Here is an 11774-nt window from a genome sequence, read left to right as displayed (position 1 = left end):
CCTACGTTTGCGTTTCCCCGCAGGGAGGGGGTTCTCGGGGGGAATTTTCAGCCTCATTGTCCGTCCACCTCCGGGTTCTAGAACCTGGAAACCGCGCGGCGTCGGTGCGTGGCGGGCGCTTGCGGGAAGGGGGCGCTCGGGCTCCTGCCGGGCGGGTGAGTCCACTGGAGACGCTCTAGCCGAGACGCAGCTCTCGATGCGCCGCGCCCTGCGTCCCCACGCCGAGGCGGCGGGGCGATGCGCTTGCGCACTCGAACCTCACACCATATGTGCCCTGTCCCAGTGCGCGGGTCTGTGGAGAGCCGGGTGCGAGAGGCGGTAACGCGAGGGGACGGAGCCGAACGGAGACCGAAGTCGGCCGGCGGACAGTGGGTCTGTGAGAGACCGAATAGAGGAGCTGGGGCCGCGAGCGCCGCTGACACACCATGGGAAAGAAGCAGAAAAACAAGAGCGAAGACAGGTAAGCCAGTGGCGGAGTCCGTCCGGCGGCGGCCGGCGCGGCTCGGGGGGTCGCGCGGGTCCCCCGGGCGCGGAGTGGACCGGGTCCGAGGCCCGAGGCCGGCCTCGCGGGGCACCGCCTGGGCCCGGAGTGGGCGGCGCGGTACCAGGACCCCAGTTCCGGGCGGGCGCGAAGGGCCTCGGTGGCGGGCGAGTTCCCAGCCGAGACTCGGTCCTCTCGCTGCCCCTCGCCCGGCCCGGAAGAAGGGGCCCCGGCCTGAGGAGCGCGGCGGGCTTCGGGGTTGGCGGCCCCACGGGGAAGGGCTGGGGCGGCTCCACGGGGCCAGGGCGGCTCGGCCAGCGTGGCCCGGGCTGGTGGGGGCTGTTTTTGCGGCGCTACTGTTGGCGGGGGTCGGGAAGAGTTCCTTTTATGTCTTTGTGTCTGTGAATCTTGGAGAGAGAGGGAGTTGGGAGCTGGTGCTCCTACAGCCAGGTTTTCCCACTCTCTCAGCCGCTCAGGTACGCTGGAGTTACCGGGAGCAGTGTAGCAGCCAACTCCCTCGTAACTTCTTTTAATTTGGGTACAGTTTTCATTTACTTAAGAGCTGATTATCCGACTCCATGCTATTTCGCTTTCCTTCTTCCGGCCTGTCTTTTGGTCATTTCTTTGCTCTCTAGCACCTCCCCTAAGAAAGGAGGAGGAGATGAAACAAACCAACCAGGGTCGCTCTTCTCTAACCATTTGAAAGAGTTTTGGGGCGAGAGAGTCTCAGGATATATGTAAATTACGTACCCCGAGATTGGAACATTTCTGGGTGTCATATTCGATTGAGTTCTTTCCCCCTTCTCATCGAAAGGGTTTATTTCCTGGGAGGGAACATCTGTTACTTTTCACCTCTGTATGCTACTCACCAAGCTTAGTTCAAGTGCTAGGCGGGGAGAAGATAAATTCGAAAGACAGAAACAACCACCTGCGATAGATAGCTCATCACTTTGACCCAAAACAGCTGTGCGGTCTTGAGGTTAAAATAAGATTACTAGTTGTAAGTTGGAATCCTGAATTGTTTCCTCACCTGAGCCTCGCCTAGCTGATGAATGGAATTAAAAGGCGTCAAGGCGAGTCTTGTAGTTCAGTTACAGGTCTATTGGAAGAAGTTAATTGGTTTGAAGAGTAGAACTTACTGCTAAACCAGATAAATAAGAAAGAATAAGCAGAATTCTGGGGTGATTTAGTGGGACAAAAAATCTCTCTGCTTTTGACAGGATATTTTGGTGGGTAGGATGCTTTTTTCCTTCAGCCTTCACAAGAAACAGAAGTGAGCTCAATAAAGCTTCATGTACCAATTACCCAGCTTCAACCGTTGTCAAATGACTGGTTCTGTTTCATCCACCTGCTGGATGTTTTAAAGCAACTCTCAAAATCCTTTCATGTGCAAATCCTTCGGGTATCTGAAAGGTATATAATTGAGGGGGGGGAAAAAACAACCACAGGAACAGCCATAGTGTCATCATTAAGCCTAAGGAATTCTAGCAGTATTTTCTTAAATATTATAAAATGTCCAGTTCTTTAATTTCACTGATTCTTATTTTAAAAGTTATTATTACTGTTTTTTTACATTTGGTTTGTTTGGATCAGAATTACCGAAGTCTCTTCTTTAAATAAAAAAAGTATGTTATTCTTTCACATACAGTTTTTACTTTCCAAGCTCTTTCACTATGGAAAAAAACCTCTTCAGAGAGGAGATACTTAATCTTGTCTGTGTATTTTTTAAGAGAAAAGTGTCTCTTGATTCGTAAAGATTTCATGGATGATGTAAAGTTTAAATTGCAAACACTGAAACTTGTTAAATGATTGGTTTGGTAGTGAAGAAGGAATGCTATGGGGTTTTTTTTCCCCCTCAGACTAGATCTTTAGTCTATTTTTTGGCTTATGTTTAAGGAAAAGTGGTGGCAATGTAATTGAAAAACACGTTTATTTTCTCATAAGCCAATGTCAAGTTTTTTTTTTTTGTTTTTTGTTTTAAATGCTTCGTGGACTCTTGCTTGAGTGCCTTTCAAATTGTATCTAAGAAATCCTAGGGTTTTGCAGGGGGCCCCCTTTGACCAGGACTGCTTGGCCTTTTTGCTTTGATGTTTCACATAGGATATTTGGGGCAGGGCTGAGAGTGTCAGGAAGATCTACTACGTTGAGAATTTTTTTGCTTTGACCTTTTGTATGTTAAAATAGTACTTTCTTAAAGGATATTATAAATATTTGTAATAGGAACAAAACCAGACTGGAAAGAAAGTTAAAAAGGAGAAAATACTATTTCAGTATTAATATTCTTGTTTGTGTAAAACGAGGTATTTGTCTGGTTTAACTCTCTTGTATAAAGATCTCCGCTTTAAAAGCTTTTACATCCGTCCCAACTGCCCTTCCCTTCCAAGCTATCCTAAGTCGCACGTTTTTCTGCTCAGGAAGAACCGGGTGAGAAATGAGCAGCTGCTTATTAGCTCTCAAGGTAAGGCCTTGAGCCACTTTTCAGTTCTTGGAAAAAACATAACATACTTGACTGCTTTAGTCCTTATATCATTATTTTAAATTCTTAGCCACTCAGTGTTCATTTAAAATTAAGTTTTTTTTAATCTGAGTGTCTAATTTTATTCCGATCTTACACGTTTTGTTATACCAGTAACTGATCTTTGTTTAAACATTGAGTTCTAGAATTTTGTTTCAGCTTGTGTAATTCTGATTATGAGATTTTGATAGGCGTTCGGCAAGTTTTCCTACCTTTTTCAGTTGACTGGGATGAGATTCAATATTCACAGATTATACAAACCAAACATAAGGCCTATATTTTCAGTTCTTCCTGTAACTTGCCCAGTCATCAGTTTACACAATGGGACCTTATGGGATCTCGCATTCTCTAGCGATGTTCTTCTGTTTTCGTTTACACAGCACGATGGCTGTTCTCTTACTGATTTGTACAGAGAAAAAAGGATCTGGATTATTTAGTTTTTCACAGTTACCCTCCAGTTGTTCATTCTGGTCTTTTTGTCTCTTTTTTTGCTCCCCCAAGTGTGGTAGTGATGTTTAATAAGGAATAATGTGATGTTACCTTAATAGGAATAATACATTTCCACCCCCTTACAAAGACTATAGAGGGAAGGAAGATACTTGTTTCACTGATCCCACAGTCAGATACGCAGGTGAGGATGAATTCAGGAACTAGAAGGTCTTTCAGGATTTAGTAGCGTTTTTGATGTATCTTCAGTATCAGTTTACTTTTTCGGTGCTATGATACTCTGCACTAGTGGTGAGCTACTATAGTGACTCCACTGTTGTTTGCGTTTAATTACAGATAATGCTCCTGTCATTACTGGCAAACTCCCTCTTTTTGGGGGGAGTTCTGGCTATCTCTGAGACAGCTGTATAAGTTTTAGATTTTTTTCCCTAGTGTCAGATATTTGTCCTGGTCAGTCAGGTACGATGAGGGTAGCAGGATCCGTCCTCTCTGATATAAAACATGGTGATCTGCTTAAGGAACCTGTCCAGAAGGAGCTGTGAGTATAGCAGGTACTCCAAAGCTTCCCAGAGAGGAAGTAGTCCAAGTGGTAAATAGTTCAACAAAGAAAATTATTTCTCATTTTCCTATATTTGAATTAATAGTAAACCTTTATCTGCGTACATTATATCAAAAAAGAAAGAAGATGTGTAATTTGAGTGTTCTCTTGGCTTCGCCTGTTCCTACACTGATACTTTGGGAAACTGATACCTGGAAGAAGGGGAAGAAGTCCTAGTTTGCCGTAAATGAGTAAGAAAGCAGATGATAAACTGTTGTTATTAGCTTATAGTAATCTCTTAAGCCTTCTATGCTGGTGAGCTCTGGGGCGCGTATGCAGCTACTTTTGATGTTACTTGCCCACTAGTTGTGCTTTACTTATCCTTCAAAGTTTATTCCAGTCTTAGAATTGGTAGATATGTTGGACAAAGTGTTATTTATTTAACTGAGGAACTGAGTGGTTAGGTTAGAACAGCAGTTCTCAATCTTTTTGGTCCTAGGGCCCCTTTGCACTCCTAAGTTACTGAGGAACCCAAAAGGGTTTTGTTTGTGTGGGTTAAATCAGTTGATACTTAACCATATTACAAATTAAAACTGAAAAATTATTAAAATATTTATTATCTTAAAAATAGAAATAATAAACACATTATATGTTAATCTAAATAACATTGTTAAATAGTCAGTTTCCAAAAAATGAGAAGAGTTATGTTAATCAGTTTTGCAAACCTCTTTACTGTCTGGTTTAGTTGAATATAGTTTGATTCTCATCTACTTGTGCATTCGTGATCTGTAGCAGTATCACGTATCATGTGGCCTCTGGAAAACGTTGCTATGCAGTTGTGAGAAAATGAGAATGAAAAGATTAATAGCCTCGTACTATTTTGAATATAATTTTGACCCTTGAATTAGTTTAGACCCCCTGAATAGGTTTTGGGGGGCCTACTTTGAGAACTGTTGTTGCAGGGATTCCTAAACTAGATTTAGGCATTTGTGGGACATTTTCCCAGCTGTTTGACTTTCATTTATGTTTGCCCAACAGGTCGTTAGAATACATGAGAATCACTCAAGGACAGCTTAAGACATACGTGGGCATTAATGCTCTTGATAGTTTATCCACTTAAGATTTTCTTAATTTTTTTATGTAAAAGGTGTATTTATCAAGGCCTGTTAAGAATCTATTGGGATTGATTTTAATTGGGAGTCCCATTAAGTTTTTATATTATTTGGGACACATATCTTTATGCTAGTGAATCATTCCATTCAGGAAGTGTATGGTCTGCTTAAGTGTTTGAGTGCCAGATATCCTTGTAGGTGCTGAAATACAGTGATGAACTAAAATTAGTAACATGACATGCTGCTCTATTTGGTTAGTTGTATGTCAGTAAAATTTTATGATTCATTTGAGTATTTAAAATATTTCTTGCTTGTTTTATTGCCAGGGGTCATATGGTTTTTGGTTGTTGTCTGTAGTATGTGTCTCTTTCTGTGTATGTATTTGGTAAATAGGAAAACTTTTTTCAAGATGGCTATCTTGTGTCTGACCAGCTTACTGAGCTCTCTATTATTAGAAGTAACTGTAAAGGATGAGACCTGAATTGTGATTAGGTTATTAGTTTGTGATAATATGCTATAGTAAAGAGACAGAGAGCTGGGAGAAAAAGACATTACAGCAGCATTCAGATGTTAGTGACAGAAATGACTCCTTTTCTCCTCCCTTTCTAACTTGTGCCTTATGACAAATATGTACTGTTAAGAAATTTTAGTACAAAATATACAATAATTTTGAACCCTTATTGAAATCACAGTACACTGCTTGCTCTAGCAGTAATCATAGTATTTACACAATTTTAATAGTAACAGTGAAGAAGCAATTAACTCTGCTGTAACTAGTTTGAGAACCTGGAGGAAGAAAAAGGTATAAAGATATATGAACTACTATGTAACATGCAGAAGGGGAAACAAGCATAATAATGTACTGTCAGCTATTGAAGCCAAACCTGACTTAAGAACCCGTTTTTTGTTTTTACTGTGCTGTACTAGCTGATTTATGACATCCTGATATTCCAAAATGTAGACTTTCCGAAGAAAAATTAATATCTACATAGGATCTTTACTGGTGAAGCAACTGTTAAAGATTAAGAATTTAATAGAGGAGGGAAAATAGAAGAATGACAGCCATTGTGCACAGGTCAATCAGTGCCAACATTTCTTTAAATAATTTCTTTTTCCTTTACCCTTAGTTGAACAGCTGCCTATCTCATAGCCTATCTGTTTAAAGTGAGAGCAGTGATGATTTAATGTTTCATTGCTTCCCATTTCAGACATGGTATATAAAATTTCAGATTTTTTTTAGAGAAGCTCCTACTTTCCGTGCAAGTAGCAGTGAGTGATTTTTTTAGAATCATTGGTTTTCAAACCTTCCTTTGGTGATAGAAAGATACTTTCTATTGAGATATAAAGTATTTGTTTGGTTTTCCTGTTTTTGAAAACTTCTTTGATACCGTAAACTTTGTATGAACAGTCTCTGAAAAGTACGTTGAGTACTGTTGTAACTCAGTTATATTTGGTCATTAGATTTCAGTTACTGAGCGCTGGTGACTGGAGATACTGTAGTAGTTGGAATGAGATCTGCTAAGTCTAGAATCACGTGTCCTAAGAGTCCATTGTGTGAATATGCCTCATTTTATTGACCTGTCCGTCAGTTAGTGGAGATCGGGTTGTTCCACTTCCTGGCTGTTACGAATAGTACTGATATAAAAATCCCTGTACACGTTTTGGTGTGGACATAGATTTTTCAGTTCTTTAGGGTATATACCTAGGAGTGAAATTGCTGGGTCATGGGTTAACTCTGTTTCACTTTTTCAGGAACTGCCAAGTAGCTTAACTCTTTTCCCAGAAACTGCCAAAGCTGCATCTCCATTTTATATTCCAACCAACAGTGTATCAGAGTTCAAGTTTCTCTACATCCTTATCAACACTTGTTATCATCTGACTTCTTGATTATAGCCATTCTAGTGGGTATGAAGTGGTATTTTATTGTGACTTTTGGTTTGCATCCCATGATGGCTTAAGATGTTGATTATCTTTTCATGTGCTTATTGGACATTTATATATCTTGTTTGGTGAACTGTCTATTCAGATCCTTTGCTGATTTTAAAATTTAGTTATTTTTATTATTAAAGAATAAGTTCTTTATATACTCTAGGTATAATTCCTTTACCAGATATGATTTGAAAATGTTTTCTCTCATTTTGTCGGTTATCGTTATTCTCTCCCACAGCAGGTTGTTTCACTTTCTTGATGGTGTCCTTTGTAGGACAAATGTAATTTTGATAAATTCTGATTTATTTATTTTTTTCCTTGGTTGCTTGTGCTTTTGGTGTTAGAGCTAAGAAATCATCACCAAGTCTAAGGTCATAAAGATTTACCGTGCTTTCTTCTAGTAGCTTTAGCTCTTACATTTAGATTTTTGAGCCATTTGTGGTTAGTTTTTTTTATATTGCCTGAGGTGGGGGTCCAGTTTCATTCTGTGCACATGAATATTCATTTGTCCCAGAACCATTTTTAAAAAGACTATTCTTTCTCTAATTCCTTGTTGAAATCAACTGACCATGTGTGTAGTGGTTTACTTCTGGACTCAGTTCTGCTTCACTGTCTATCCTTATGGCGGATTACTGTAGCTTTGGTAGTAAGTTTTGAAATTGGAAAGTATAAATTCTCTCTAACTGTTCTTTTTTGAGATTGTCTTAGCTATTCTGGATCCCTTGCCTTTCCAGACAGATTTTACGATTAGATTCTCCATTACTGCAAAAAAAAAAAAAAAAGGCAGCTGGGATTTTGATTGGGATTGTTTTTCTTCTGTAGATCAATTTTAGGAGTATTGCCAGTGTTATGCTTTCTGATCCATGAACCTGGGATATCTCTCCACTTATTTAGGTCTTCAGTTTCTTTTGATGATTTTTTTATAGTTTTCAGAATACATTTGCAAAACTCTTTTAAAAAAATATTCCTAGGCATTTAATTCTTTTTTACACTGTCATAAGTGAAATTATTTTTTAAATTTGATTTCCAGGTTGTTTATTGCTAGTGCGGACTTTAAATACAGTTAATTTTATATACTGATCTTCTGTCCTGCAAACTTTTTTTTCTTCCTTGGATATTTAATAGAGCTCTAAACCCAGAGTTTGAGCTTTTAGTGAGGAACTCCTTTACTTTGTTTTTAAATAAGCTATTTTTAGAACAGTTTTACACTTAAATAATTGCAGATATTACAGAGTCGTCACATATGTCTTGTACCCAATTTTCCCTATTATTACTATCTTACATTAGTATGGTACTTTTGTTGCAAGTAATGAACCAATATTGATATATTTTTATCAATTAAAGTCCATTCTTTTTATTGAAATATAGTTGACTTAGAATGTTGTGCTAGTTTCTGGTGTACAGCATATTGATTCAGTTATACATGTACATATACTCTTTCATATTCTTTATCATTATAGGTTATTGTAAGATATCGGATCTAGTTCCCTGTGCTAAATAGTGTATCTATTGTTGTGTATCTATTTTATATATAGTAGTTAGTATCTGCAAATCCCAAACTCCTGTTCTGTGCTGCAATCTTAACTGAAGTCATTTTTTGGCTTGAATGAATTTTTTTTGTGTGTATGTGGATTCCTTAGGATTTTCTGTGTATGTGGTTGTCATCTGCAAGTTCAGATAACTTTTCTCCTCCTTTGCCAATCTAAATGCATTTTATTTTTTTTTTTGTCTTGCCTTTCGCTCTGGCTAGATCTTGCAGTACAGTGTTGAATAGAAGTGGGGACAGTAGACACCTTTTTTTTTTTGTTTCTGATCTTAGGGAAAAGTTCTCAGATTTTCCCATTAAGTGTATCATGTTAGCTGTGTTTTTGTAGATGCCCCTTTTTAGGTTGAGGAGTTTCCTTCCCTCTATTCCTAGTTTGTTGAGTGGTGGTTTTTTTTGTTTTGTTTTGTTTTGTTTTGTTTTGTTTTTTTAAACCATTAATGGGTGTCGGATTTTAGTAAATGCTATTTCTTCATCTGTTGAGATGAGTGTGTGTGTGTGTTTTTTAATGGTTTAGGTGTTTTTATTTTGGGGAGAGTGTAATTAGGATTATTTATTTATTTATTTTTAGAGGAGGTACTGGGGATTGGACCCAGGACCTCATGCATGCTAAGCATGTGCTCTCCACTTGAGCTGTAACCTCCCCTGGTTATGTGTTTTTTGTCTCTTATCCTATTTATATACAGTGGATTACATTGGTCAGTTTTCATGTGTTGAACCAATTTTGCAATCCTGGGGTAGATCCTCCTTGGTCATGGTGTTCAGTCTTTGTTATATGTTCTTGTTAGATTTGGTTTGCTAGGGTTTTGTTGAGGATTCCTTTTTTTTTTTTTCTGGTAAATATTGTTAGCCTTTCCATGCATTTGGGATCTTTTGATAAACAGCATAAAATTGAATTCTTATAAATACAACTTGATAATATCTTTAAGAGTTTAAAGTTACTTACATTGCTTGTGATTAATGATATCTTTGATCTTATTTCACCCATCCTGTTTTTTATTTTTGCCAATTTGGCAGTGCTTTGTTTTTATTTTTTCCATCACTTGGGTTAGAATTTATACATCTATATAAAATTCATACATCTACATTTATATTTCTCTTTTTTAAAGTGGTTTGACTTAAAATTTTATCTTGGTTATACAAAGTCAATATTTAATGCTCTGTGAAACATTACAAGGTCAGTAGTGCTATTGTTTAGTATTTTTATTTTATAATCCCTGACTTCAGGTCAGTGACTTTAGAGTTGGATGTTAATTAAGGCATTACTTGTCAAGAGTGACCCTGGGGTCAGGGTGGGGGTATGTATGTACTTAATGAATTACCCATAGTTCTCTTAAGAATTTAATTTCCTCTAACATCAAAATGACTATGAAAAGTGATTTTTCTCTTTCAGATAGGTTAATAGCCAATAAATGCCTTAAAAATGAAATGTTGGGATTGAGTTTTTAAATTTTAACTTTTTATTATAAAAATTTCAAGCACAGAGATAAGTTCAGGAAATAGTATAATAAACCCCCCATATACTCATCACCTAGATTTAATCATCACAGGTATTTTGTCCTTATCTTTGCCTTATGTATTATTTTATAGACATCTTGACATTTTCTGTTTCCTTATGTAACCACAGTACCCTTATCCCACCTATGCAATTAACACAAACTCTTAATATTTAATATCTAGTTGATAGTCCAGATCCACAATGGCTTTTCGTAGTTGATTTGTTCAAACCAGGTTGCAGACAAGTTTCAGACTGCATTTCATTGTGGTGTAGATCATGATTTTTAAAAGTCACACTTTTATTATAGGTATCTGGCTAAAAATCTTCTCTCACTCTGAACTTTTTAAGACTGGTTATCTCAGCCTAGTGGTAGTTAGACTGAAGGGAAATTATTAGACTTATAAGAAGCAGTTGCATTCTGTGCTGTTGTTTGGCTTAAGGACAAAATCCTTTGGCAGGCCAACAAACTTAGCACTCCTGAATGATGAATGAAGTGTTAAATTCTAGTAGTTTACTCCTATTCAGGTTGATATGAAATAAGTAAACAATTTTATGAAATTTTTTGAGGCTAAATTCACATAACATAAAATTAATCATTTAAAATGTACAGTTCCATGACGTTTAGTACATTGATAGTGTTGTGCAATCTCCTCTTTGTAATTCCAGATCATTTTCATCACCCCAAAGGAGATCCTTCATATATAGATATTTCATATAAACCAAATCACACCAAGTATGATTTTTTGTGTGTGGGTTCTTTCATTTAGTATGTTTCTGAGGTTCATCCATGTATAGAATGTATCAGTAATTTATTTTCTTTTTATGGCCGAATAATATTCCATTGCATATGTGTACCACATAATGTGGAACCATTCATAGATGGACATTTCGATTGTTTCCACCTTTTGACTATTGTGAAAAGTGCTGCTGTGAACATTTGTGTACAGATTTTTGTTTTGAGTCCTGTTTTCAGTTCTTTTAAACGTGTACGTAGTAGTGGAATTGGTGGGACGTACGGTAATTCTGTGTTTAACTTTTTGAGGAACCACCAAATTTTTCTATACTGGTTGCACCATTTTACCTTCCCACCAGAATGTACAAGAATTCCCGTTTCTTCATATCTTTGCGAACACCTTTGTTCCTTTTTTTTTCTTCTCTCTTTTAATAGCCATCCTAGAGTTTGTGAAGTAGTGTCTCATTGTAGCTTACATTGGCATTTTCCTGGTTACTAATGATGTGCTTTTTATGTGCTTACTGGCCATTTGTATATCTTCTTTGGACAAGTTTCTGTGCAAGCCTTTTACTAATTTTTAATTTGGCTTGTTTCTCTTTGTTGAGCTGTAAGAGTTCTTTATATATTCTGGATACTTGATCCTTATCAGGTATATGATTTATAAATAATTTCTCCCATTATGGGGGTTGTCTTATCACTGTCCTGATGGTGTCTTTTTAATAAAAATTTTTAATTTTGATGAAATCCATCTTATCTTTTTTATTTTTGTTGTTGCTTGTACTTTTGGCATTGTATCTAAAAATCTATTGCTAAGTCATACTAGGTCATGAAGATTCACCTGTGTGTTTTCTTAAGAGTTTTATTGTTTCAGCTCTTACCTTTAGGTCTTAACCCATTTTGAGTTATTTCTTGTTTATAGTGTGAAATACAGGTCCAGCTTCGTTCTGTTATGCTTGGAAACCTAGTGCCAGCACCGTT

The 11774-nt window shown here is 37.6% G+C and overlaps 1 protein-coding gene across 2 annotated transcripts in view; it reads left to right on the top strand.

Moving 5' to 3' along the window:
- Window positions 1-210: 210 nt before the first annotated feature.
- Window positions 211-11774, top strand: part of EIF5B (eukaryotic translation initiation factor 5B) — a 65712-nt gene continuing 54148 nt past the window's right edge. The window contains exon 1 of one of the 2 annotated variants that reach the window (XM_031691996.2): window positions 211-460. In XM_031691996.2, coding sequence (XP_031547856.2) covers window positions 426-460 — 35 coding nt within the window. In that variant the 5' untranslated portion in view covers window positions 211-425. The remainder of the gene's footprint in view (window positions 461-11774) is intronic. The other variant, XM_031691995.2, reaches the window with a different exon arrangement.

This window comes from Vicugna pacos, chromosome 28, assembly GCF_048564905.1.
Source record: "Vicugna pacos chromosome 28, VicPac4, whole genome shotgun sequence".
In the NCBI taxonomy this organism is placed as follows: Eukaryota; Metazoa; Chordata; class Mammalia; order Artiodactyla; family Camelidae; genus Vicugna; species Vicugna pacos.
The sequence above is the reverse complement of the archived record's forward strand: the minus strand, read 5'-3'. Positions and strand labels throughout refer to the sequence as shown.